Source organism: Tripterygium wilfordii, chromosome 17 (assembly GCF_013401445.1).
Source record: "Tripterygium wilfordii isolate XIE 37 chromosome 17, ASM1340144v1, whole genome shotgun sequence".
NCBI lineage: Eukaryota > Viridiplantae > Streptophyta > Magnoliopsida > Celastrales > Celastraceae > Tripterygium > Tripterygium wilfordii.
The window spans coordinates 2926088-2952209 of record NC_052248.1 but is presented as its reverse complement, the minus strand read 5'-3'; the positions used below and the strand labels follow the sequence as shown (position 1 = coordinate 2952209).

Genomic DNA, 26122 nt, shown 5'->3' with positions numbered 1-26122 from the left:
GTTTAACTCGAATTAAACCAAGTTTGGACATAAGTTATATGTCCGAAATCTAGGTCCAATTGAGTCTGGGTCCAAACATATCGGTTTATTTGACCTGACCCTAACCTAGATTAGTTTATTGTCCAGTTTACTTGTTCGGATTTAAATCAATCTGGGTTTGATCAATTAGGTATGTCCAAAATTCAACCTAGATTAGAGTCTGAATATGTAAATATTTCATAAACACATGACCGATTTTTTGCGACCCCTAGGTTTTGGGTTGGACTTGTTGAATTGCCATTGAAAACAAAAAACCGGAAGCGATTATATGGGCCTATCCTTTTCATAAGGCCCAGTAATCATACGGGTTGAAGACCCAGCATTGTGGTACGGGACCAAAACCAGAGACAGACAGCTATTGTGCGCCGAAGTCGATCTCTTACAATCGACCTTGTTTCTTACGCAGCTTGGGGAGCCCCCTTTACCATCCCCACCACTAGCAATCGCTTGCTGGATTGACAGAACGCATTAGTCTCCGGCTGATTTTCCGTTAATCGGCGACAACAGTTTTCTCTCCGGTTGTCAAGAAACTGAAAAGCAAGCATTACGAACACAAGTACGCGAAACTTAATTAATCGTTTGGGAACAGTTTTTTTGGTGCTGCTTTTATTCTCCTCTTTTTGATTTCTCTTCGTGTAAATTTACAGTTTTTATGTACCGAACTTCAGTTTACCTAGAAATTCTGAACTTAATAGGGATTTCTAAATTAGCGAGTAATTTTTATTCATGTTTTTTTTCGTGTTTGCAGTTGGTTTGGATAATTGGTTTAATCTGTAAATTTAATACCTTTTCTGGGTTTTAATTAAGGTAGATTGTAGAGGTTGAGAGTTGTTCTTGTGAATAATCATGAAGCCAGAATCGAAGAGAGTTCATCTATTGGTGAAGAAACCCAGTGGGAGTAGTAACGGCGAGAATGTTCAGAAGGAGACTGCTCCATGCTTTGATTTTAGCGAGCTCTCAGAGGCCCTTAATGGTACTAAATCGACTGTAGAAACTCCTACTGACTCCAATTCTCCATACGATTTGTCCCTGCTATCGCAGGCCCTGAATGCTGCTGAGAAAGACAACAATGCGAAGGAAGCCACTATGGTGAGGCTGAACGCCCGGAAAGGCCTCTGTAAGAAGATTCATGGCCGCAGAAAGTTTATACACACAGACATCTCATGGCCACAAGCTTCAGAGCATGACAAGATAATATTTCCTATAATGGTTAGAATGATGCATATTGTGGCTTTGGGTGATCCTGCAAGGAGAAAGAAAAGTTAAATTTGATTATGCTGGGATGGATTGGGTATGCTTTCAATCCCTAAATTTAGATTTGTTATACAAATGTTACTGAATTCTCTATATCTAGTAAGTTTTGAACTATTTTTGGTAGGAAGGAAAGTTACATGTAATTTTACTAGACTAAAGAGTGTATGCTTTCACTTCCTAAATATGAGTTATTGTACACAATGTTATTGAATTTGCTGCTTCTGGTATATTCTGTTATGTTTTTGGTGTTAATTTTGTTGTATTGCACCATGTAAGTTGAGTAGCTTGAGTTCTTGCTTAGTTTGCTAAGAAGTTGGTTTGGATCACTTTTTCCATTGTCATCCTCAAGTGCCAAGTGCTCTGCAAGTAAAAACTTTTCTGCCATTTGTGTCAATTAGTGTGATGAATGCAATTTGAGTCTCTTTTTACGTTGTTTAGGTTTTCACAATATGTTATTTGATGTTTTCAAGAAGCTGCTACTTTATTGTCGAAGATTTTGTTGAACATGCTTGAGTTTTTGAATTCTCCGTGTCATGGTTCAAATTTTATCTCTTGTAAGTTGAAAATAATTTGTAGGTTTGTCTTTCTTGTTATTCGGTAAGTTTGCTTCATACTGAGCTTGCCATTTATGGTGACTTTGATATCTATGTATTCAAAGTTTCAATCTAGAAAAAGAGCATTTTTCACAATGTAAGGCGTTATTTTGTGTGTGCTTGCCCTCGTCAAGCGCCCATAGTAGCAGAAATCTTAGTCGCTAGGTTGCTCTTATGTCAGTGTGGTTGGCGGCCAATATGATTCCATTCTTTCATAAAATGGGCAGTCTATTCAAGTTTTCCGTTCCATACCTGAATTGTGTTCCATCATACATGGATTTGAGAGGCTTTGATGTTTTCATTTGGCAGCATAGTTATTACTTCGACCCACTCAAGTATCATTCTTGGTAAACCTTGTGTAATTATCTAGATGAGATTGTCTAGTTCTTTATTCATTTACAAATTCACTCACAGATCCCTTTTCTTATACTTTCTAGATCTTTTTGTGTTTGTAAATCCTAGTATCCTTTGTATGTGCTCGCATTGAAGAGCAAAGATAGTGCACATGCACTTGGTTTCCTTCCTGGGGCCTGCATTCAGTAATCCTCACAAATTCACCAGTTTAGGAAATCGTCCCTGTTAGTATACTTTCTTTTGCAATAGTTATTGTTTTCAACCCAGTCAAGACTCTGGATGGAAGGGTTTTATCTAATCAGAGTTGCTATTTTTGTCCGCGTGCCATACTTTAGCCGCTGCTATCTTTGGAATGCTTGTAGATTACTGCTGTTAATTCATTTTTGCTTAATCAGTATTGTTGAACATTATCAAAGGTGTCTACACTATACACTTGGTAGGCTTTGGCATTTAAAATTTTTTTTCTTGTATTGATATCGAAGAGATCATTAGGAGCGAAAGAGACATATATGCTTCATGTGAAGAGTAAGACCGTGCTGTCATTTACAGTACCTTACCTCCTTTACCCCTTTTCTTATCAAGATATGAAATCCAGAAAACTTACTAAGTGAGCTTGAAATGGCTTAAACTTATCAGTTTTAATTTCATTCAAACTGATCCAACAATACAGTATTGATTGGTTTGGACACCAGACAGTGTGAAGATGGTTCATCACATTCCCCAAAGTTATTGGGTGTTGAAATGTACTCTATTTTTTTTTTTTTTTTAATGAATCCTGCCACGAATATGATATGCAGAAACATTGCATAGGATCAGCTAAGGGCCTGTTTGGATGACATTTTCTATCAACATTTATACTACTTGTTAGTATAAATGTTGCAGGTCATCCAAACAATCATTTTTTGGCACATAATCCAATATAATTTTTAGGGGCATTTCTACTACTTTTGAAATGCTCTAAATTTTAACAATTTCACTACTTTTCATCAGCTTTTCTCTGTTTTGCTCCCATCCAATTAATATTATGCCAAATAGACCACTTATTAAGGAATAGTTTTATTTAAATACTTTTCATTTAATAAATTAACTAACACATAAATTAATTTTTTATTAATATATATAATACCCCTACACGTAATTTATCACAATCTACTAATGATAGGACTATCCTACCGGTAGGTATCCTAGTGATATGAAACTTAATGTATCTTATCGATAGGATACGGTATGTATCCTACCGGTAGGATATTGTAATTAGACGATACTTAGTTATTCCACGATTGAATTTATAAGATAAATTAAATAATAAATAAATTAAGTAATTTATAATTTATTATTATCTTTAATTAATTTAAAAGTCATTATATTATTTTTAATAATTAAACTGTTTGTTTGGATACAACGTATACAATAAATATGCATAATACCCATGCACGTAATTTATCACAAAATGCTATACAACACAAATATTAATAGCAAAAATATAACCAAACCCCTACTCAACATTCAGTCAGCATTTCTGCTACTAAAATTGTCCAATATTTTTGTTATCATCATTTCTATTGACATATCTATTATTTTATAAATGCACTACTAAACTAACCCTAAATCTAAAATTAGAGAAGATTAGTCAAATGGTGCATTAAAGGTGTATCTGTGTGAATAACTGGATATGATGCTACTTTTGCTTCCTTTCTGTCACCATACGTAAAGGTGTTTTGAATTTGATGCCTACTCTCTCCCTCCCCTACTCCCTCTTTGTACGTAAGAATTCTTTTATATATATATATATATATATATATTCCAATAAATATCTATCTCTCCCTCCTAGTAATGACAAATAAACTTACAATTTTGAAGGGGCATAAAGAGCCCACATTTGACAACTATAATTAGATGAAAACACATTAGCTTTTATAGTAGTGAATTAATTATCTCTGACAGTAGATAATAGGATCAGTTAATTTATTCAACTTTTTAGAGTATTTGTTGGCTTTTGCTTGTTAATTGTTATACTCCGATATAAAATTCTCACACGTGTACAATTCATCTGACAAGTTCCTAAAACCTCTGTCAATTATTGTGGACACTGGTATTATTTGCCTCCTAATAATTTGGAGTAAAATCTCGATAGTTAGATGTCCCTTGGTACCGATAATTCCAGAGTAATTGACTTCAGAATTCATTTAAGAACATTTCCATATTCACCAAAAAAAATATAAGATTTATTCATCCCAGTCTGCATGATCTGCAAAGTAAACCAATCCAAAATCATATATAAACTTCTTAGTTTCAGATAAAAACATACTGTCAAATTTCAAACCCTAAACACAACAAAATTGCATATATAGGAAGATGGGGCATTAAATTTTGAGTCACAAAGAAGTGGGTAAACTTTTTGAAAAAAACCCAGAGCCAGTTGCCCCTTCCCTTTTCAATGACCGTTTTCCACCAGGAAATGAGAAAAAAAAGTTGCTGTTTGTAAAGTCTTGTCCTTTACTAGAACTAACTGGACTGGATATGGATATAGTTATGGACTTGTGGTTAGGGTTTCTTCTTGGAGGGGCTTTTGGGATGTCTTAGGATAGAAAAAGACAAAAAAACTATTCATTTTTCTGGATATTTTTTTTATTTCCAAGTTCGTGCAAAATAGACTGGACTGTGAACAGAAGCAACACAATGTCAAAAACATGAGACAGAGGCGCACAGGCACAGCAAATCTTTTTAATCAAGGCCCAACCAACATTTTCTTTTCTTTTGCTCTCTCTTGGTTTTTCTTATTGGTAACAGTAACCTGTCTCAAGTACAGGCGCCGTTCCTCCTCTCTTTTGTCTCTCCCGCAAAGTAATGGTTCCTCCACCCACTTCTCCATAAACCCACATGCACTCCTCTCTCTCTCTCTCTCTCTTCATCTGAATTGAAAACTTGAGAAGGAAAACCATGGTGGGTTTAGTTTTCTGTTCTCTTTAATTGCGGATTTATTTTCTTCTCTATTACTCATTTGAATTGATATTGAATTAAGTATGTTTATTGTTACAGGTTGTGTCTTCACAACTTCCACGGTGGCTTGAGGGTCTTCTGACACAGAAGTTCTTCAATGCCTGTGTAATCCATGAAGAGGCTAAGAAGAATGAGAAGAACGTTTATTGCTTGGACTGTTGCATCAGTTTATGCCCTCACTGTTTGTCCCCTCACAGCTCTCACCGTCTCTTGCAGGTCAATACAAAAAATTAATTTCCTTGATAAAATCCTCTGTATTGAACACTTTCTTTCAGGGTTTTTTGATTTTATCTTTTCGGGTCTCTGTTTTTCAGATTAGGAGGTATGTGTATCACGATGTGATAAAATTGGGTGACGCTCACAAGTTATTCGACTGTTCATTTGTTCAAGTAACTTCTTGAATCCTGTGATCTCTGGTTTTTATGTTCTTAAATTCCTCTCTGCTTCTATTTTCTTTGAATAATCAGAGAATCGTAGCACAGTTTTTTGAATTCATGTCTCTGTTTATCTATAGTCATACACCACCAACAGTGCAAAAGTTTTGTTTTTAAATCCACGGCCACAAACAAGGTCGTTCAGGAACTCCGGCAACATATGCTTCAGCTGTGACAGGAATCTTCAGCACTCTTACCTCTTCTGCTCACTCTTCTGCAAGGTATTTATATACGTACACATTCATTAAATTTGTTTGTCAGTTCTTATTAATTTTGATTTCCATCACATACCCATTTCAGTATTCCAGTTTTTCTCAAATGGTTATCCATGTTTCTTTCGTTTCAGATTGACCATCTCTTAAGAACCCAATCTGAAGGTGGACTCTCAAAATTCCTTCTTGACTGCAAGTTCTTAACTTTATCGGAACCGGTTCTGGACGATGGTCTGACCCCTGACTGTGTTCTTGAACCGGCCAGCTCGATATTGACATCATCCGGTTCGGGCGGGTCAAGTGGTGGGGTTGGGTGCAGGACAGAGTGGTGCACTGCCACAACGGATATAGTGAGGAAGAAGAGGAGTAGCTTATCGGCGTGCCGGCCGAAATTCTATCCTGCATCCGAGATTTCAGTGGGGTTCATGAACCGGAGGAAAAAGAATCCACAACCACAACGCTCTCCACTCTTTTGAATCACAATGCTTTTGAGGACATAGTTGGTAGTTTAATTACATAGCGAAAGAGTAATTAGGGTATTAAGGAAAAAAAGAAGAAGAAAACTCTCTCAATTTTTGCAGAAGGGAGAAGTGTGTTTCTTCCCTCCTTTAGTAGTGGGTGAGTTGTGTCCAATCCAAAAAATGGTGAATGGTTTCCTTCTTTTTTGGTTCTTTTTACAGAGTTTTACAGTAGTGAAAGAGAGTGAGTGGTAATAGTGACAAGAGGGCTCTGTTTTATGGCTTTGTTTTGGTTTATGGTTCCAAATGATCTGTAAGTTTATCACATTATCTTTAAGCGCTAAAGATGCTTACTTGTTGAGCTATTATCACCATCTCCATGTTTATGGACATTGCAGAACTGCAAAACACCAGAAAGCAGCATCTGGGTCATCTCTTTTTGTTTGTTTCTGAACCCCTTTTGATTGCTTTTTGTTGCCTATGACCAAATAGTGACAAAGTAGAAACGCACGAAAAGGTCAAATACAAATAAATAAGTCCACCCTCTACAGTGTTGGTGAACAGTTTCCACTTGCTTGTTATCTTAATTAGGGCTGTAAAAAAAAACTGTCCAAATCGAAATCGAAATGATTAATCGATTTTTTATAATATAAAGTTACACATTTATCTACTAAAAATCAAATCGAATCAATAAAAAACCGAAAAAATGAACCATTTGATCGGTTATTTTCATGTCAAAAAACCCCAAAAAATCGATCGTGAACACCCCTAATATTAATGGTCTATTTGGGTTTCAAACTTGGTAGAGATTGGGAGATAGCCTGGTTAATAGGTTGTTTGTTCAGTATCTTGAGGTTTAGGGTTTTATTCTCATCAATGGTTGAAATTTGGATAGTTTTCATCCGTTATGATGATCTTCATACCCCTTGGACATTGTTTAGAGCATGACCTATGACCTTAAAAAAAATGAAAAGACTTGGTGCGGAATGCCTCGTTTGTCTTTACTATTCTTAAAGAGATTTGATTTTTGTTTTTATGTGATTAAAATGTTATGATCACACCACTTTTTGATACAAAGTGTTATCCGATCAATGGCCATTAACACGACACTTGTTTTTAGTCCTAGGATTATAGATGGTCCTGCTTTATACTTTTTATTTAGCTTTTAATTAATGCACTCGTCACTCAGTGTACTAAATGTCAAATCAAAAAGATATGGGAATTTTATGCTGTGATAAACGAACAACCATAAGAAATTTTGTGAGAAAAAAAAGTTTCTTTTAATAAAATATACAGATTTGTTGAGGAAGATTTCCAAGTCCCACCTAGTTCATTAATTAAGAGTATCTCAACTGGGGTCCTCCAAATCCAATAAAGTGCATGTTTGCAAGGTGTTGGCGTTTCCGCTGTTCGATCCGCTGGCGTTCAACGCCTCGCCAAACGGCACAGAAGTATCAGCAGAATCACTATGCATATATGTTTGATGAGGATTAATTGTACCCATGAGTTGATTAAGTACACCCCAAAAATCTTAAAAAACCTCAATCTAATAATACCCCTAATTGATCCTACCAAATTTCCCTCAAATTATTGCCATTCTCCGGTTCTCCTTCTCTGCATTTGAAATGGTTTCTCCTGTGGTGGTGATGGTGGTGGAGAGGAATGCTAGGAGGAGGAAGAGCACAGAAAGGCGGTGGTTGGCATTGTGTGTTTTCCTAGATTAAGTAGGGAAAAAAGACTACAACTTTGTCTTCTACTTCTTCATGGGTTTATTGCCATAACTGAAAAGAGAAGCTTTTCATCATGGGTTTTAACTACTGAGCAGAGAAACTTCAGTGTCAATGGCTCTTTCTAAGATTGAACACCTGCAAGATTGAACACCTACAAGTCCACCAAGCAAGGAAATGTTCAAACCTCTCACAAATACATCACACACAATTTTTACAGGTGAAGTGGAAAGAAAGATAAAAAAGAAAAAGAAAAAGGTAAGAGAGGAAAGGGATTACAGCAAGAGGATCTGTACTTGAGTGCATATTGTTAAATTTTGTGTGAAGGAGAGCGTATTTGCGTGAACTAGTTGAGTGAAGCAACGGCTGAAAGAAGATGAATTTAGGATTATGAAGGATGAATTATCTAATTTCCTTATTTTTTTAAATTTTCTTTAATCTTAGCCGTTGGATCTCACAAACGGTTGAGATTATGGGGTGTAGATTGTTAAATTAAAAAAAAATTGAAATTGGGTGTACTCATAAATGTTATGTTTTTTATTGAGATTTATTTAAAATGGAGTGTACTTAATTAAATAACGGGTGCAAATACTCCTTATCATATGTTTTAGAGTTAACTTCAGATTAGTTTGGGCCGATCATCACCTGTAGATTTCAAGTGTCCACAGTAATTTAGGGAAGCCACCAAACACACCCTAGGGTTATTTTGGTCATTATCCTTGGAACAACTCGTCCAAATGGAAAAAACGGGGAACAAACTAGACGAGGAATTTAATTTATTGACATCCACATCATATCACCGCCACGAATTTTTACATTCTTATTTTACGCTTTTACAACCGTTGGATCTAAAAGTGAGACCCACCTAATTTTGATCGAACGGACCTCATTAATCTAAGTTTCCGCAAGTTAATTATTTTACCAAATTTTGTCGTTTTCCATTCGTTGCTCAGATCATGTTTTCGTAAGTTCGACGAACCCTAATTTTTTTTTTATTCCCTTTTTGATTTTCCACAATCCTTGATGACCTTGTAATTCTGCGAGTTTGAAAATTATAGAAGGAATCGATCATCTTTGTTGATTGGGAGTCATGACTGGAGATCTGCTCAATATTCAACCCAGTGAGCTCAAATTCCCACGTAAGTCTCTCATCCCATGGCGTTAGGTTCTCCGATTTTCTGTTTGGTTGGCGACAAAATTTCACGGAAAGAAAGAAATGGAGTTAAATTTTTGAGTATTGCGTCTTTGTTGTAATTAGCTTAATCGCCAGAGATTTTGTTTGTATTGGTTATTCGCGAAAATTGTAGTGTAAGTTTGTTATTGTCTTCCTTGCTAATTTGGTATCGATTGGTTTCGCCCGGAAAGTTAGCAAATGAAGGTTTAAGGAAATGGAATTTCCGAATAATGTTTATGGTTTTATTTTCGCATGTTAACAAATTGAAGAAAGAAATACTCTTTATTTGTCACAATCAGTGTCGTGGGAGATTCATATCATGGTGCTCGTTCCTTAGATTTCTTTTTAAACATATTCGTATTGTCTGTTTGTTTCCTATTGATTCTTACTTGAATTTTTCTTTGGTGGTTGATGACAGTTGAACTGAGGAAGCAGAGTTCATGTTCTATGGTACTCACCAACAAAACAGATAAATATGTGGCCTTTAAGGTAGTTTTTTGGTATTCATGAATGCATGCACATTATGTTTCTTTTGCTTGTGAATCGCCCATTGAGTAATAATGTGTTGATGGCTGTCATTGTGATTGAGCAGGTTAAAACAACTAACCCCAAAAAGTACTGTGTCCGTCCAAACTCTGGTATTGTGTTGCCGGGATCATCATGCAATGTTACAGGTAAATATTTAGTAACAATTTATGTGCTTCGTGATGATATATGTTGCTTCGTATTTAACATATTATGCATTTTCACTCTTAAGCTGTTGGGATTTTACCCATTTTGGTGCTTTGTTTAATCTTATGTTCTTGTTCCACGATGGGACTTTGCTAGTCACTATGCAAGCACAAAAGGAGGCACCCCCTGATATGCAATGCAAGGACAAATTTCTCCTTCAGAGTGTTGTTGCACAATATGGGGTCACTGCAAAAGACATAACACCAGAAATGGTAGGTAGATTGTTTTTACACTTTCTTTGGTCAAGGTTCTTGTTTTTGACTTTTGTTATGTCTTAATTGTCATTCGGTGTACTATCTCTTGCAGTTTAACAAGGAAGAAGGTAAAGTAATGGAGGAGATCAAATTGCGGGTTGTTTACATTCTTGCTAATCCCCCCTCGCCTGTCCCTGAAGAATCTGAAGAAGGGTCCTCTCCTAGGGCTTCTGTGCATGAGAATGGGAATCGGAATGCCTCGTTGCTCAGTGCTGTATGTGTTTCCTTGGTCTTGTTCCTGTCCTGACATTTAATCATTTTTCCTTTTTAACCATATAGTTCTTGATGAGCTGAGTTGATTTTGATGATGTATTTAACTTACTATGTGGCATTTCAGGTATCAAGATCCTTAGAGGAGCCTAAAGAGAAATCTTCAGAGGTCATTGTCTTTTCCTTCCTTTTAGTTTTAGAAATAGGCGTTTATGAATTAAAATTAATTTTTTTCTATGAAAATTTATTTTTATTTGCCTTTCCGATGTCAATTTTTTTATTGGTAAAATTTCTTGAAGTTGTAATTGGTAAAATTTCTTGAAATTGGTAATCCTTGACTAAGACCTATTTTTGGATGGTTTTGGGTGTGTAATTCTTCAACGGCTTTTTTCTTGGATGAGTTTTTATTCTGTACTTGTTTAACTGAATTGAAGCATCTAGACTGCCACTCGCGAAGGATGTGGCTGTGTTCAGTCTTTCAGTCAAAATCCTTCAAACCCAGCGTTCCATTTTGAAGTTCCCATAGAGAATGTCTAATTATGTGTCTAGGATTATTCTGTTATAACTAATCCAGAGGATATATCTAGATTGTTCGTGTGGCTGTTCATACAAATATACGTTCCTAGGTGTTTTCAAATCTAGAAGGATTATTGCTAGATGTGTGAACTTAAGCAGAAGCAGGACTGTGAAATATTAGCCTTAACACAGTTGTTTGTTGGCCTTGAGTGATGTGGAATTTTGTGAATGTTTAGCTAAATTTTGGATTTATCCTGATAAATTAATATTTGTTTGGTTGATTCCTATTGGCTTTTGATCATGGAAAATGAGACATGTTTGTGGGAGACTTGATTTATTGATGGGACCCATTCCCATGGCCATGAGAGCTTTGACGCAAGGTGAAAATTCTGAGTGGGAGCATTAAATCTGTCTCCAGAGGTGCAGATATTAGAGATGATACTAAATAGTTAGTTGTCTTTACACCTATCATTATAGTAGCATTTAGAAAGTATTTTTGACTGCTTGATTAAAGTTATTTAGTGGATTGTTACTGTGTTTTATTATATTGCTGAAATTTAAAATGTACGACATACCCTATTTAGGAGCTTGTGCCGGTGGCCTTCTAATGGGAGTCATACGTTCCTTTGCAATTGTCAATCTTCATCTTTTCTTCTATGGGCAATTTATTCACCTTCCATACTGTTTACAATTATTCTGATGTAACGTTGTTCTTCAGGCATGGACTATCATCTCCAAGTTGACTGAGGATAAAACTTCTGCTTTGCAACAAAATCAGAAGCTACGCCAGGAATTGGTATGAGCTACATGAACTTCTATTGTTTCTTAATTCATTTTGATTAGCAATGAGTTTTTTTTTTAATTTATTTATGAAATTGTAAAAGATAGGTAAGACATGTATCAATGAGGACACAAAGAGGTTATTTCATATATGCCCTCCAAACTCATGGGACCATAGAAGTAGCTGACTTCCAATAGTCCATATTGGTGAGACTTTGCTGGTATGATCCGACAAAACACCCAACGAATCAGACAACTGGAACCCCCACGCATGACCAAGAAACCAAAAAAACCAAATAACAACGATGCCATTGATAAATGCTGTTACAGAATAAAACCATATGGTGTATTTTAACTGTGCAGCTACGTGTTACTAAACCTTGTCATTTCCTGCTGGCCATTTCATTCCCTTTGCTTGTCTTGCTTTCACCATCATAATTGACTCTTCCCCTCCCTTCACTGCACTAGACAATCAGCTTACGCCTTTTGATTGCTACTGCCTTGCTGAGATGCTTCTGCCCGAAACGACTGTGGGGTGGTCCAAGTCATAACCGGAGCACCAGCATTGTTAGTGGCTCAATAGCTCTCCACTTAGAGTCATCTCCCTCTTAACACTTGTGAACTGTTTTCCAAGCCATTGAATCAATCTTATTTATTTTACTGTGCTTTTTATCCATTGTTGTAATTCAAGTGCAATAATATTGTCAGTTTCTCTGTTTGCCGTAGCTGAGCCTTAGTCCAGCTAGCAGAAGTATCTATTTTGAAAGATGCTCTTTGAAGTTTTCTGTGTATAATATGCCTGATCATATGCTTAATTTCAATATTATCTATGAATATTAAGCCTCTACTTAAACATATCTTATTGTGTCCCCTTATACCATCTGGATGGCATCTGCGTAATTCATCTGCTACGGAGTCTCTTACATTATAAAAGTAAGTTATAGTTGAGGCTTAATATGTATAAATTCCATTCTTCACTCCATAAAATACGTGGTATTTGGTGTAGGTTCTGAGCTTATAAGACATTGACGGATGAATTTACATTTAAGATTTTTTGGTGAATTAGATCTGTTGGTAATATTAGATGCACGTCTTATTTCTGAAGGCTTTGGGACCTTCCTTGGAATGAAGAAAAGTTGATGGCACGAAATTCCCTTCCCCAATAATCAATTGCAAACTAGTAGTGAAAGAAAATTTGCTGTTGCAGGACGTCTTTCATATATCCGCTCTCTTTCTATCTGTTTGCTCCCTACCCTCATTTTTCTTGGTGTTTATTTTTGGATAAATCACAAGGTTATGTTATTAATTTCTTAGTGGTTATCTTCACTCTCCTGCTTAAGTTATGTCCTAATTGCTTTGTGTAATATCATTGAACAGGAGCTGATGAGGAAAGAAGTTAGCAAAAATCGTGTCAGTGGCTTCTCCTTACTGTTTGTTGTACTGGTTGGTCTATTGGGTGCAGTGGTTGGTTATTTCCTCAAGAGAAAATAGATGCTACTATCCAAGCAGTCTTTGATTTGTTTATTTGGGGTGCTGGCATCAATTTGCTTGAACCCAGATTTTTCAGAAATCTTTAGGACCAACTCACCTTTTTTTAGTGTGCAAAATTGTAGTCTTGATATGTTATTTTGATACTTCAGTCTTCAGTAATTGATATGGCTTGTCTGAACAATACCTCTTGTTTGTTTTTGTTTACATAGAGTTTTCTGCATGTAGACCTAGGAGTTTTTGTGAATGATCAAGATTGTCCCTTCACCTCTCTGTCCAATTGGCTTGGTTTTATTTTTTATTATCACTGAGCCTGTTGAGCTTCTTCTACCCTGCCAACCTTTATGATTTGTTCCCCAGTTATGAACTACTTTGATTACTTTAGATTTCTGGCTCATTAATTTTCGAGTTGAACACTAGAACTCTTTGAATCATATTAAAGTTTTTGCTAAAATCAAGTCTTTTTCTGAGAAACGGGATGGGAGGGGCTTTAATTCTCCCAAAAATCGTGTTAAATCATGAATTTTTCTTTTGAAAATAATTTATTAGAGTTCAGGGGTTTAGAATTTAGATTTAGTATTTACAGCTTAATTTTTAGTTTTTAAAATTTAGAGTTTAGAATTTAGTATTTGAATTTTTTTTCTTCTAAAATCTATTATATTATAACATTATAAACGTTAAAATATTTAAGCACATGTCTTAACTCATGATTTAATATAATTTTGATGGAGAATTAGAGCTGGGAATTGAAGTCCCAATACCCTAACAAACTGGGCTAAAACTGGAACCTCAGCCCATACACTATAAGGTGCGTGGGCCCGAGTCTATTAAATCGAAGATATCAGTCGTTAACAGTTGAATTTGCCCTTTTCGCGACTCTGATCTCAACTCTCAGGTCAAGCTGCTGCTGATCGAGAGCTGCAATGGCGGAGATGAAGATGAAAGAGATCCCCGAAGATGTGTTGATAGATGTACTCAGTTATCTTCCAGTGAAGTCTTTGATGAGATTCAACTGCGTTTGCAAAGCATGGGGTGATCTTTTCAGAAACCCTGATTTTATCACCAAGCACTATCACAATCGAGCAACTCTTGGCAAATCCAACATCAGCGTTCTTGTGAAGCATAGTGATCATGGAGAGGACTGCTTCTCCTTTCTATCTTCAACTGTCAATGAAGATGGTAGCGAGACGATCAGGATTGCAGAAAGCATTTATGTTCCATTTTACGGAAATTTTTTGCGCAACCCTAGAGTCATGGGCCCCTGTAATGGCTTACTTTGTCTGGTGGACTATGGAATTTATGGTAAGATTGCACTTTGGAATCCAGCAATTAGAGAATTCAAGCTTCTGCCTTGGTCCATCGAGAGTTCAGCTGGAATGGGAATTACGTTCTCCCTTGAGGAGGTAGGATTTGGTTTTGATTCCAAGAATAACGACTACAAGGTGATTGCGTTTGTTTCTTCTTTAGATAGGGCAAGGACGGTATATCGAGCTGAGTTATACTCTCTTACGAGTGAATCCTGGAGAGAGATCCCTTCTTGGGGAAGTATCCTTCCTATTGAGGAATTTAGTTTTGGTTTTGCGCTGTCTAATGCTTATTACAGTCATGGAGTTTATTACTGGTTAATAGGTGGCTATTATGTTGATACTGGTGATTGGATCATCTCCTTTGACATGGCTGATGAAGTGTTCGAGATTATGCAGCTGCCGGATTTTGGTGTTTCTGGACTTACTCACTTTATCGAGTTTGAAATTCTTGATGCATCTATTATTGCTGTTGTTTGCCCGAATAATCCAGGAGGATGCTTTGATATATGGGTTATGAATGAACCTGGAGTGAAGAGGTCTTGGGTCAAACGAGATAGAATTGCTCCCATTTCAGGAATAAAAAATCCTGTAGGATTTTGGAAGAGTGGTGAATTGTGTTTTGAAGATTCAAGCAACCAGCTGGTCTTGTATGACTCCTCTACCCAACAGGTGAAGAATCTTCCGCTCCATGGTGCTAGATATAGCTCACAAGTTGTAAATTATATGGAGAGTCTTGTTCAAATCAATGGCAAGCGAGGGAATGCAGGTGAACCTATCGTTCGTATAAGAAATCGGAACCTGTAATTAGAGTCTTGTTGAAATATACTCTCACCAGTTTTTGTTCTGGTAATGTTGTATATGTATTTAAATTATATAAAACAGAAATGGCTGTATTAAGTATTACAAACTCATTGTACTTATCTGCTTCCTTGTAGGCAATACTGGCTTTTGCAGTAGGAAAGTGGTTAATTTAAGCTACTGTAAGAGCATCCACAATGGTGTAATATTTAGCATTGTTAACAACATTTTTTGAATAAATATAGTGCTATATCATCACAATGGGTATAATAGAGTGTATTTTAAGTACTTGAAATGTTACTTTTTTGATAAGTATAGCGCTACATGCACACAATGGGTGAAAAATGACACTTGAAAATTTAGTTGTGGAAAAAAGATACTTGAGAGTTAGAGTATATATATAGTTGATGAATAGTGAAGAGAGATGATGAAAAGGAAGAGAGAGGTGATGAAAAAGAAGAGAGAGAAGATTAAAAGGAAGAGAGAGAAGATAAAAAAGAAGAGAGAGATGATGAAAAGGAAGAGAGAAGATAAAAAAGAAGAGAGAGATGATGAAAAGGAAGAAAGAGAAAATAGAGAAAATGAGAATAGAGTGTTGGAATTTATGGAGTGTTGATGAATAGTATTTATTGTGGGACCCACTCATCAAATTGAATTGTGCCACATAAGAGAGAGGAGAAGAGAGAAAATGATTTTGAAGTGCTGTATTATATGGTTACCATTGTGGATGCTCTAAGGATGATATGCTTATTTTCCCTGACTGATACAGATGTTTATTGTCTATTTCAAACCCAGCCCTAGAGTCTTGAGCTTTTGATGGCTAATGCTTTAAGAAACATTGCATAAAAGAGCAAAATCTTATGAGTTTAAAAAGGAATGACTATTGTTATTGGCAGGCTGGCAGCCATAGCTTGTAATAATAATTCATGAACTGGATTCAGAAAAATCATAATATGAACTTGCTTTAGGCAAACCAACCAAGGTAAAAGAAATTAAAGCATTGCAAAGAAATGAAGAACAATAAGAAACCCCAATTTTATTGTTTTATTTATGGTGCTTATAGAAAACTCTAGATGTAGTGACTTAGTCATATCTCACTGTGTTGACTTGGACATATCTCTGTGTTGCAGTCATTGCATATTTCAAATCAATGATTTAATTGCATTATTTGTGTAGATTGAACCACCAGAATTAGCCCCTGATTTCATTGGGTTCTTAGACAAAAACAAATGGCTATGTCAGACCTTTCAATTGCAATTGCAATGGTTCAGCATCGGTATCTGGCATGCGGTAGTATATACACAAATGTATAATTGTATGCAAAAATCATCTTGTCTTTTTTGTTTTCTGTGTGAATTACTGCAGTTGAAAAGTGGACGAGAGGAAGTGGTATATTTTATTTATTACAATATCAGACGTGAAGTTTTCGGGTGACAAGGACAAGGTGAGTTTAGGTTGTATTGCACCATGGAAGTTGACTTCTTACTTAGTTTGCTAAGAAAGTTGGTTTTGATCACTTTTTCCATTGTCATCCTCAGATGTCAAGTGCTCTGCAAGTAAAACTTGTCTGCCATTTGTGTCAATTAGTGTGATGAATGTAATTCAAGTCTCTTCTTACATGTTTAGGTTTTCACAATATGTTATTTGATGCTTTTAAGAGGCTGCAACTTTATTGTCAAATATTTTGTTGAACATGCTTGAGTTTTTGAATTCTCTGTGTCGGGGTTCAAATTTTATCACTTGCAAGTTGAAACTTGAAAGTACTTTGTAGGTTTTTCGCTCTTGTTATCCATAAGTTGCTTCACACTGAGCTTGCCTTTGGTGACTTTAATAACTATGTATTGTAAGTTTCAATCTTGAAGAAGTGCATTTTTCACAATGCAAAGCGTTATTGTGTGTTTGCTTATCCTCATCAAGCGCCCATAGTAGCAGAAATCTTAGTCGCTAGGTTGCTTTATTGTCATTGTGTTTTGGCTGTCAATGTGATTCCCATTTTCTTAAAATGGGTAGTCCATTCAAGTTTTTCGTTCCATACCTCAAATGCGTCCATCGTACATGGAACTGAGAGGCTTTAATGTGGAACCTCAAATGCATCCATCGTACATGGAACTGAGAGGCTTTAATGTTTTCATCGACTTTTGGGAGCATAGTTATTACTTCAGCCCACTCAAGTATCATTCTTGGCGAACCTTGTGTAATTATCTACAGGAGATCGTGTAGTTCTTTATTCATTTACAAATTCACTCACAGATTCCTTTTCTTGTACTTTCTAAATCTAAATCATATGGTAACCTTTAAATCCAAAAAGCATTGAAGAACAAAGATAGTGTACATGCACTTGGTTTCCTTCCTCAGGCCTGCATTCAGTAATCATCACAGATTCACCAGTTTAGAAAATCGTCCGTGTTAGTGTACTTTCTTTTGCGATAGTTATTGTTTTCAACCCAGTCAGGACTCTAGATGGAAGGGTTTTTATCTAATCTGAATTGCTATTCTTGTCTACATGCCAATGATGCCATACTTAGCCACTATCTTTGGAGTGCTTGAAGATCACTGCTGTTTATTCATTTTTAGTTAATCAGTCTTGCTGAACATTGTCAAACACTTGGCAGGCTTTGACATTTTTTCTTAAATTTTATTGTTTCTGTGTATAGTTTCATGGAGGATAACACACAGAAGTCCACAGAGAACCATCTTTGTCTCTGTGATAGGCCTTTTTTTTTGTTGTTTCATGTTAAGACTTAGGGTGCGTTTGGTATGAGGATAAGAATTTGGAGGTATAATTTGTTACCCATGTAAATGTTACTGGTGTAATACCATTATCCTTGTTTGTTATTATTGTAATGAACCAAACTAGAAAAAAGTGAGATTATGTTTTTTATTGTTACGACTATCATGTACCAAAATTTTAAAAATATAGATACATATAAATATATATACACACACAGCCAGACATATATATATATGTCTGAAATTCTCCTATATGAACCAAAAGTGTGGACCAAGTTTGTGGACTTGTTTTTCAACCATAGATGTGATGGGTCCCATAATAAATGTGTGGCCCCCACTTATGTTGTGATTGATTACAACCATTGGATTTTGGTCCACAAACTTGGTCCACACTTTTTGGTCCACATAGGAGAATTCCTAATATATATATATATATATATATATATAATAACAATTATTAACAATTTCAACAAAATAATCTGATAACATTCAAATCCATGACAAAGACGTAACACAATAGTAAGGGTCATCATTTGGCCCGCGGCCTAGGTCCGAGCTCGGCCCTGCCCGACCCCTTGGGCGGGCATGGACTCCATTTTTTGGGTCAACCTAACCCGAAGCCAGACACCTCAGGCCAATTTTGGCTCAGCCCGAGCCCGACCCAAGCCCAACATTATTTATTTTTATATATATATAATACACAAACATACACAGACAGTGCATGCACTGTCTGTGTATATGTATATATGTATGTGTATTATATATATATATATATATAGATAGTGCATATGTATATATATGTGTGTGTATGTATATGTGTATATGTATATATATATGTATATATATACACAGACAGTGCATGTGTGTGTGTATGTATATGTGTGTGTATATATATATGTGTGTATACACACAGACAGTGCATATGTGAGTGTGTGTGTATCTATATGTGTGTGTGTGTATCTGTGTGTGTCTGTGTATATGTGTATGTATATATATATATGTATATATATATACATATATATAATATATAATATATATGTGTATATATAATTTATGGGCTTTTATAATTTTTTATTTAAAGGGATAATAGGTTGAAGTAAAACTTCTCATTACTTTTTATTACCCAGGTCCCCCCACTAGTAAACTTTATGTGTAAAAATAAGCTTAATTACTAAAATTTATTACAGGAGTAAAAGTTATACTGACATAACAAACACAAGTAAACTTAAAATTTAATTACCCTTGTAACTATTACACCCCATTACCCTTGTACCAAATGCACCATTAAGAGTAAGACCGTATGCACCATTAAGAGTAAGACCGTGCTGTCATGTACAGTACCTTATCCTCCTTTTCTTGTCAAGACATGAAATCCTGAAAACTTTACTATGTGAGCTTGAAATGGCTCATACGTATCTATAGTTGTTCATTCAAACTAATCTAGCAATACAGAATTGATTGGTTTGGACACCAGATTTTGTGAAAGATGGTTCATCATATGCCCCAAGTAAGTTATTGGGTGTTCAAATGATCTTCTTTTTCTATGAATCCTTCCACGAATATGATATGCAGAAACATTGCATAGGATCAGTTTAATCTAAAATTGGAGAAGATTAGTCAAATGGTGCGTTTAATAAAAATAATTTCTACCAACTGTTTTAGGGTGTTAATACTGCAAGGTTGGCAAAAAAAAAACTCGAGCCAACTGCTTTGCATTGGGAAATCGGTGGCAGTTGGAGTTCCAACATTGAGAAATCGATAAGAGATTTGAAATTTGAATATGTGTAAATTTAACGCTAATACTTCTAATATTGTATAAAACAAGCGTAATTTGGTATTTTCACTATAAATTTGTGTGTAGACTTATAAATTTATGGTGTAAACTTATCTTGCGTAAAGAGTGGTATAGAGATAGTAGATTAGTGACGTGTAAATAAAATGTACCCATCAAAAAAATACTAATAATAAGAACAAGTGGGCTAAAAGTGAAACCTCAGCCCATGAACTATAATGTTCGTGGGCCCGAGTCTTTTAAATCGAAGATCCTAGGGCGTTTACAGCTCAACTCAATTTGCCCCATCTTTCATCACTCTGAATCTCAAGTCAAGCTGCTGATCGAGATCTGCGATGGCGGAGATGAAGATGAAAGAGATCCCCGAAGATGTGTTGATACATATACTCAGTTATGTTCCAGTGAAGTTTTTGATGAGATTCAAAGCCGTTTGCAAAGCATGGGGTGATCTTTTCAGAAACCCTGATTTTATCACCAAGCACTATCACAATCGAGCAACTCTCAGCAAATCCAACACCAGCGTTCTTTTGAAGCATGGTATGGTACTCATGGAGAGGACTGCTTCTCGTTTCTATCTTCAACTGTCAATGAAGACGGTAGCGAGACGATGAGGATCGCAGAAAGCATTCATGTTCCATTTTACGAAGAAATTCTGCACAGCCCTACAGTCTTGGGCCCCTGTAATGGCTTACTTTGTCTGGTGGACTATGGAATTTATGGTAAGATTGCACTTTGGAATCCAGCAATTAGAGAATTCAAGCTTCTGCCTTGGTCCATCGAGAGTTCAGCTGGTATGGGAATTATGTTCTCCCTTGCGGAGGTTGGATTTGGTTTTGATACCAAGAATAACGACTACAAGGTGATTGCGTTTCTTTCTTCTTTAGATGGGGCAAGGACGGTATGTCGAGCTGAGTTATACTCTCTTAGGAGTGAATCCTGGAGAGAGATCCCTTCTTGGGGAACTATTGAGGAATTTATTTTTGATTTTATGCGGTCTAATGCTTATTACATTCATGGAGTTTGTTATTGGTTAATAAATGGCTTTTATGTTGATTCTGGTGCTTGGATCATGTCCTTTGACATGGCTGATGAAGTGCTTGAGATTATGCAGCTGCCGGATTTTGGTGTTTCTGGACGTACTCACTCTATCGAGTTTGCATTTCTTGATGCATCTATTATTGCTGTTGTTTGCCCGAATAATCTGGGAGGATGCTTTGATATATGGGTTATGAATGAACCTGGAGTGAAAGGGTCTTGGGTCAAACGAGATAGAATTGCTCCCATTTCCGGAATAAATAGTCTTGTAGGATTTTGGAAGAGTGGTGAATTGTGTTTTGAAGATTCAAGCGACCAGCTGGTCTTGTATGACTTCTCTACCCAGCAAGTAAAGAATCTTCTACTCCGTAGTGCTAAATATGGCTCGCAAGTTGTAAATTACGTGGAGAGTCTTGCTCAAATCAATGGAAAATGAGGGAATGTAGGTGAACCTATGGTTCGTATAAGAAATCAGAACCTGTAATTAGAGTCTTGTTTGAAATATTCTCTCACCAGTTTTTGTTCTTGTAATGTTGTATGTATGTTTAAATCATATAAAACAGAAATGGCTGTATTAAGTATTACACACTCATTTTGCTTATCTGTTTCCTTGTAGGCAATACTGGCTTTTGCTGTAGAAAAGTGGTTAATTTAAGCTGTAGATTGAACCACCAGACTTAGCCCCTGATTTCATTGGGTTCTTAGACAACTACAAATGGCTATGTCAGACCTGTCAATTGCAATGGTTTGCATTGGTATCTGGCATGCGATTGTATATACTATATAGTATATACACAAATGTATAGTTATATGCAAAAATCATCTTGTCTTTTTTGTTTTCTTTGTGCATTAGTGCAGTTTAAAAGTGGACATGAGGAACTGGTAAATTTTATTTGTTACAAGATCAGTCGTGAAGTTTTCGGGTGACGAGCAACGAGGTGAGTTTAGGTTGTATTGCACCATGTAAGTTGACTTTTTCTTGCTTTGTTTGCTAAGGAAGTTAGTTTTGATGACTTTTTCCATTGTCATCCTCAGATGTCATCATGTCAAGTGCTCTGCAAGTGAAACTTGTCTGCCATTGGTGTCAATTAGTGTGATGAATGCAATTCAAGTCCCTTCTTACATTGTTTAGGTTTTCAAGATATGTTATCTGATGTTTTTAAGAGGCTGCAACTTTATTGTCAAAGATTTTGTTGAACATGCTTGAGTTTTTGAATTCTCCATGTTGTGGTTCAAATTTTCTTCTCCATGTCGTGCTTCATACTGAGCTTGCCTTTGGTGACTTGACTTTAATACCTATGTATTCTAAGTTTCAATCTTGAAGAAGACCATTTTTCACAATGCAAGGCGTTATTTTATGTGTACTTGTCCTCATCAAGCGTCCATAGTAGCAGAAATCTTAGTCGCTAGGTTGCTTTTATTGTCAATGTGTTTTGGCCGCCAATGTGATTTCCATTTTCTTAAAATGGGCCATCTATTCAAGTTTTTCGTTCCATACCTGAAATGCGTCCATCACACAAGGATTTGAGAGACTTTAATGTTTTTGTCGACATTTGGGAGCATAGTTATTACTTCAACCCACTCAAGTATCATTCTTGGTAAACCTTGGTAAAAAAAAGTATTTAGATGAGATTGTAATTATACAGTTCTTTATTCATTTACAAATTCACTCACAGATTCCTTTTCTTGTACTTTCTAAATCTAAATCCTAGTATCCTTTGAATCCAAGAAGCATTGAAGAACAAAGATAGTGTACATGCACTTGGTTTCCTACCTCGGGCCTGCATTTAGTAATCCTCACAAATTCACAAGTTTAGGAAATCGTCCGTGTTAGTATACTTTCTTTTGCAATAGTTAATTGTTTTCAACCCAGTCAAGTGTCTAGATGGAAGGGTTTTATCTAATCAGAGTTGCTATTCTTGTCTGCATGCCATACTTTAGCCGATATCTTTGGAATGCTTGAAGATTACTGTTGTTAATTCATTTTTGGTTAATCAGTCTTGTTGAACATTGTCAGACACTTGGCAAGCTTTGGCGTTTTTTTTGTATTGATATTGAAGAGATATTAAGAGCCAAAGAGAACTATGTACTTCATTGTTTCGGTGTGTATAGTTTCGTGGAATTTTGCTTCAACCTTTTTGCTTTTATTTGCATGTTTATTGAGGAATTTTGCTTACAACTGCAGGAAAGAATAAGATTTGAGTTATGTTAAAGGGAGGGAATGGCTGTTAGCGATACCCGGTGATTCAGAAGCTGTAGTAGGATCCCAAATGTGGTAAATAGCCAGTTTTTCCAAATTGGAGGAAAAGCTACGGTGCCATGTTTGTATTAGTTTCAGTTATGCATTAAAAGTTTTAGTATGACTGTTCTGTCCAGTCCTTCATTACTGAGTTTGTCACTTATCCTGAAACCTGTATTTTTTTTTTCTTTAAATTTTTTTAATTCAAGCTATTGATTAGACTTTGTCATCATTAGATTTTTTTTCTTCTCTGTTACAAGTTGATATTTATCGTGAACTTTAACGTTGAAGTGGTACATATATACGTAAGCCCAAATGAGGCTACATAGTTGATCATCTTATATTATAGCAGTACACCCTCCCTCAATCGCATTTAGTGGGAATCATCATGATATTCCAAGCATCCTAAACACACTTATTCTAGAGCTGCCTGCTCCTGGGTACCCACTTAGATGCATCTGCAGCACCCTTAGACTTGTTTAACTTATGTTATCTTCACAAGTCATGGCATGATTTTCTGGCATTCACAAGATTCTGACACGCGTCTTTAATGATGTAGTAAAAGCGTTTTTGACAATACTTTGTGTATTTGTGGCAACATCCTTTCAAGAAATTGTGGTACGTTCCATATCTTTTGACTGGAAAATCAATTGCAGTGACATCAGGTAATGGTGATACTCTCCATATCTTTCGATGGAAAATCTACTGCAGTGACATCAGGTAATGGTGGATACTCTTCATCTTCAGATTTATCTTGTGCCTTGACGTATGAATTGGATACAAAAATCAAGATTGCTGCGATAAAAAAGGTGCTGAAGCTGAACCCTCTCATGTTTGGTTTAGTTTCATTAATATATCTTTGCTATGACTTTCCTAAATTTACTCAAATGTTTTTAATTTCCTGTAGTTTTCTAATTCTCTTGATTGTTATTATTCAGGATTTAACATGCATGCAAGTTACTTGCCAAAAATGGTGAGAAACTAGAACAAAAACAGAACTAATAGTCATATATGATGGATAGACCAACTTAATAAAAACATGATTAAAGGAGCTCAAAGAACAATAATTGATATTGCAGATAATTAATAAATCATGGTCAGGCAGGTCTGCTGACTCAATTTGATATGGTCTACTGACTCTGCTGTGTTGTTGGTGCAGGGGTTGCCTTGGTGTCCTCGTTGCTGCGATCTTGGCAACGACATAACCAGCGGTTTCTTCGGTTTTCATGACTCTGGCAGTAGTAAGTTTGTGCTCCTCGAGTCATGACTGCACCAAGAATCAATAAGGTGACTCCAATTGTTGCTCTGGTAGCAATCTTGCCGCACAACGCCATCAGTTAAACTGGAAAACTAATAAATCACAGGTGAAGAGAGTGAATTTTTTAGAGTAGTCGAGACTTGAGATGCAAGAGTTGTGAGATGTGATCATGTGATATGTGCCTCTTTATATATATGCAAAAATGAGGATTTGTGTGTTTCCCAAGTGTCTTGATGGACAAGTATGTAATATGTGTATGTGTATGTGTATGTTCTCTGTCGGTCAAGTTAGCTTAATTCCTCTTTAATTCTATAGTAGAATGCCTACATGAAGTTGCCGCTGACAGATCTAAACTGTTGGCAGTTTTTTTTTCTGCATCATGACATCATATAACTTAGAGAGGAGTTGAATTTTGATCACTTTCTGCAGATCGAAGACTATTTGTCTGATTGTGTTTTATTTTTATTTTTATTTTTTTCCCCTTCTTGTTTGAAGGGTAGAGGTGTCAAACGGGCCGTCGGCCCAGAATGGCCCGTGCTGTTTGGGGCCGGCTAGGGCGGCTCGTTAACCAAGATCAACAAGTCGTGCCAGGCCTCTGCCAGAATCTCTTCGCAGGCTGGGCAGGAGTTTCTGGCCCGCCTAACAATCCTTTATTGCATTATGGGAAAACTGTGTTCAGGTTTTCCAAGTGATTGATCAAGCCTATTAGTTGGGTCTTGAACTCTTTATAGTAGGACGGGTCAATTCATTTATTATGTTGCAGATTTGAAGGGAGAAGTTTATTCTTTTAAAAAAATGACATGTAACCTATCAGTTTAATAGTCAATGTTCATGGAAACCCATTGGGTTTATTCTATTAATTTAATTAATGAAATAGTTTTCACTCTTTTATCTCATAATTTATTGTCCAAAATTTATTGTTTCGACATAGATTCTATTTTTTTTAAAGCATAATCTATAATTCATTGTTTTAGTTCAATGAAAATTCTATTGAAAAAAATAATAAATTAAGATTTATCCAATAAAATTCATCTACAATGAATATTATCACAAACGGTGTGAAACCTGAAACCATACGGTTGCATATTATCATTGACAGACGATGTGGTACAGATGCTACTGTTTCACAATAACAGATGATTTAACAAAAAAAGACACAGAATTATGCAGTACTGCACTGCAATAACGATCTAACACATGTTTTAGCAATTCAAGCTCTGTCGCTCTCACTCTTGTCGCTGCTCCTGGTTGTTGCGGTGGCATTGGTGGTGGTGGCGGCGGCTGCGGCAGGGGTTTTATCTGGCCTGCGATATGTTTCTTCGATCTGCTGAGCCATAGCAAGCCCTGTATTGGAAAGCCTGCGAATGCTGGGAACATTATAGTTTTGTGCTATATAGATCCCACACAAGCCACCCAACATGAAGGAGAAACTACTACTTATCAAACCCATCTTGAATCTTTGTATTGAATTGCACAAAACCCAGCTCTAAGGAGACGAGATGAATTAGTTGAAGAGATCAGAGATGCTGGACTTGACTGAGAGATTCATGAAGAATGATATCATTTTATAGTCAAGTGCGTAACCCTTTCTCCAAGGGTCAAAACCGAGTAAAATTCCAACAATGTCCTTGCTATGAAAACTAAAAGAAGCTTGGTTAAAATAGACCCAATAATAAATTAACTTACGCAAACATAAAATTACATAAAATGTCTTCCTGCATCATCACCTGTAACAGAG

The 26122-nt window shown here is 36.2% G+C and overlaps 5 protein-coding genes across 6 annotated transcripts; all 5 read left to right on the top strand.

Moving 5' to 3' along the window:
- Positions 1 to 322: 322 nt before the first annotated feature.
- Positions 323 to 1530, top strand: LOC119982802. 2 transcript variants are annotated; one of them, XM_038826371.1, is made up of 2 exons: positions 323 to 595; positions 846 to 1530. In XM_038826371.1, exon 2 carries the CDS (start codon positions 886 to 888, stop codon positions 1303 to 1305), a length of 420 nt encoding a protein of 139 aa, XP_038682299.1. In that variant the 5' UTR covers positions 323 to 595; positions 846 to 885; the 3' UTR covers positions 1306 to 1530. The 2 variants fall into 2 exon arrangements, with proteins under 2 accessions (XP_038682299.1, XP_038682298.1); XM_038826370.1 differs by having other exon boundaries at positions 328 to 595; positions 851 to 1530.
- Positions 1531 to 5114: 3584 nt separating this feature from the next.
- Positions 5115 to 6635, top strand: LOC119983191. The gene is made up of 5 exons (XM_038826897.1): positions 5115 to 5183; positions 5280 to 5456; positions 5555 to 5629; positions 5755 to 5895; positions 6021 to 6635. The coding sequence occupies exons 1-5, from the start codon at positions 5181 to 5183 to the stop codon at positions 6360 to 6362; spliced, it is 738 nt and encodes a 245-aa protein (XP_038682825.1). The 5' UTR covers positions 5115 to 5180; the 3' UTR covers positions 6363 to 6635.
- A 2383-nt stretch (positions 6636 to 9018) lies between these two features.
- On the top strand, positions 9019 to 13498 carry LOC119981706 (vesicle-associated protein 1-3-like). Its single transcript, XM_038824797.1, has 8 exons — positions 9019 to 9210; positions 9664 to 9734; positions 9838 to 9919; positions 10074 to 10189; positions 10284 to 10445; positions 10569 to 10610; positions 11676 to 11753; positions 13115 to 13498. Exons 1-8 carry the CDS (start codon positions 9162 to 9164, stop codon positions 13226 to 13228), a joined length of 714 nt encoding a protein of 237 aa, XP_038680725.1. The 5' UTR covers positions 9019 to 9161; the 3' UTR covers positions 13229 to 13498.
- Positions 13499 to 13816: 318 nt separating this feature from the next.
- Positions 13817 to 15517, top strand: LOC119982037 (F-box/kelch-repeat protein At3g23880-like). Its single transcript, XM_038825197.1, has one exon. It carries the CDS (start codon positions 14149 to 14151, stop codon positions 15334 to 15336), a length of 1188 nt encoding a protein of 395 aa, XP_038681125.1. The 5' UTR covers positions 13817 to 14148; the 3' UTR covers positions 15337 to 15517.
- A 4942-nt stretch (positions 15518 to 20459) lies between these two features.
- Positions 20460 to 23162, top strand: LOC119981803 (F-box/kelch-repeat protein At3g06240-like). Its single transcript, XM_038824945.1, has 2 exons — positions 20460 to 21344; positions 21504 to 23162. The coding sequence occupies exon 1, from the start codon at positions 20460 to 20462 to the stop codon at positions 21321 to 21323; it is 864 nt and encodes a 287-aa protein (XP_038680873.1). The 3' UTR covers positions 21324 to 21344; positions 21504 to 23162.
- Positions 23163 to 26122: the final 2960 nt, after the last annotated feature.

What these genes read in the sequence shown, in the direction of transcription:
- LOC119982037 (XM_038825197.1), top strand. Translation starts at nt 14,149, where the DNA reads ATGGCGGAGATGAAGATGAAAGAGATCCCCGAAGATGTGTTGATAGAT.
- LOC119982802 (XM_038826371.1), top strand. Translation starts at nt 886, where the DNA reads ATGAAGCCAGAATCGAAGAGAGTTCATCTATTGGTGAAGAAACCCAGT.
- LOC119981803 (XM_038824945.1), top strand. Translation starts at nt 20,460, where the DNA reads ATGAGGATCGCAGAAAGCATTCATGTTCCATTTTACGAAGAAATTCTG.
- LOC119981706 (XM_038824797.1), top strand. Translation starts at nt 9,162, where the DNA reads ATGACTGGAGATCTGCTCAATATTCAACCCAGTGAGCTCAAATTCCCA. An exon ending in ATAAATATGTGGCCTTTAAG is followed by an intron (nt 9,735 to 9,837) that starts GTAGTTTTTTGG and finishes GTGATTGAGCAG; the next exon opens with GTTAAAACAACTAACCCCAA. An exon ending in AAGACATAACACCAGAAATG is followed by an intron (nt 10,190 to 10,283) that starts GTAGGTAGATTG and finishes TATCTCTTGCAG; the next exon opens with TTTAACAAGGAAGAAGGTAA.
- LOC119983191 (XM_038826897.1), top strand. An exon ending in GCTCTCACCGTCTCTTGCAG is followed by an intron (nt 5,457 to 5,554) that starts GTCAATACAAAA and finishes TCTGTTTTTCAG; the next exon opens with ATTAGGAGGTATGTGTATCA. An exon ending in TCGACTGTTCATTTGTTCAA is followed by an intron (nt 5,630 to 5,754) that starts GTAACTTCTTGA and finishes GTTTATCTATAG; the next exon opens with TCATACACCACCAACAGTGC.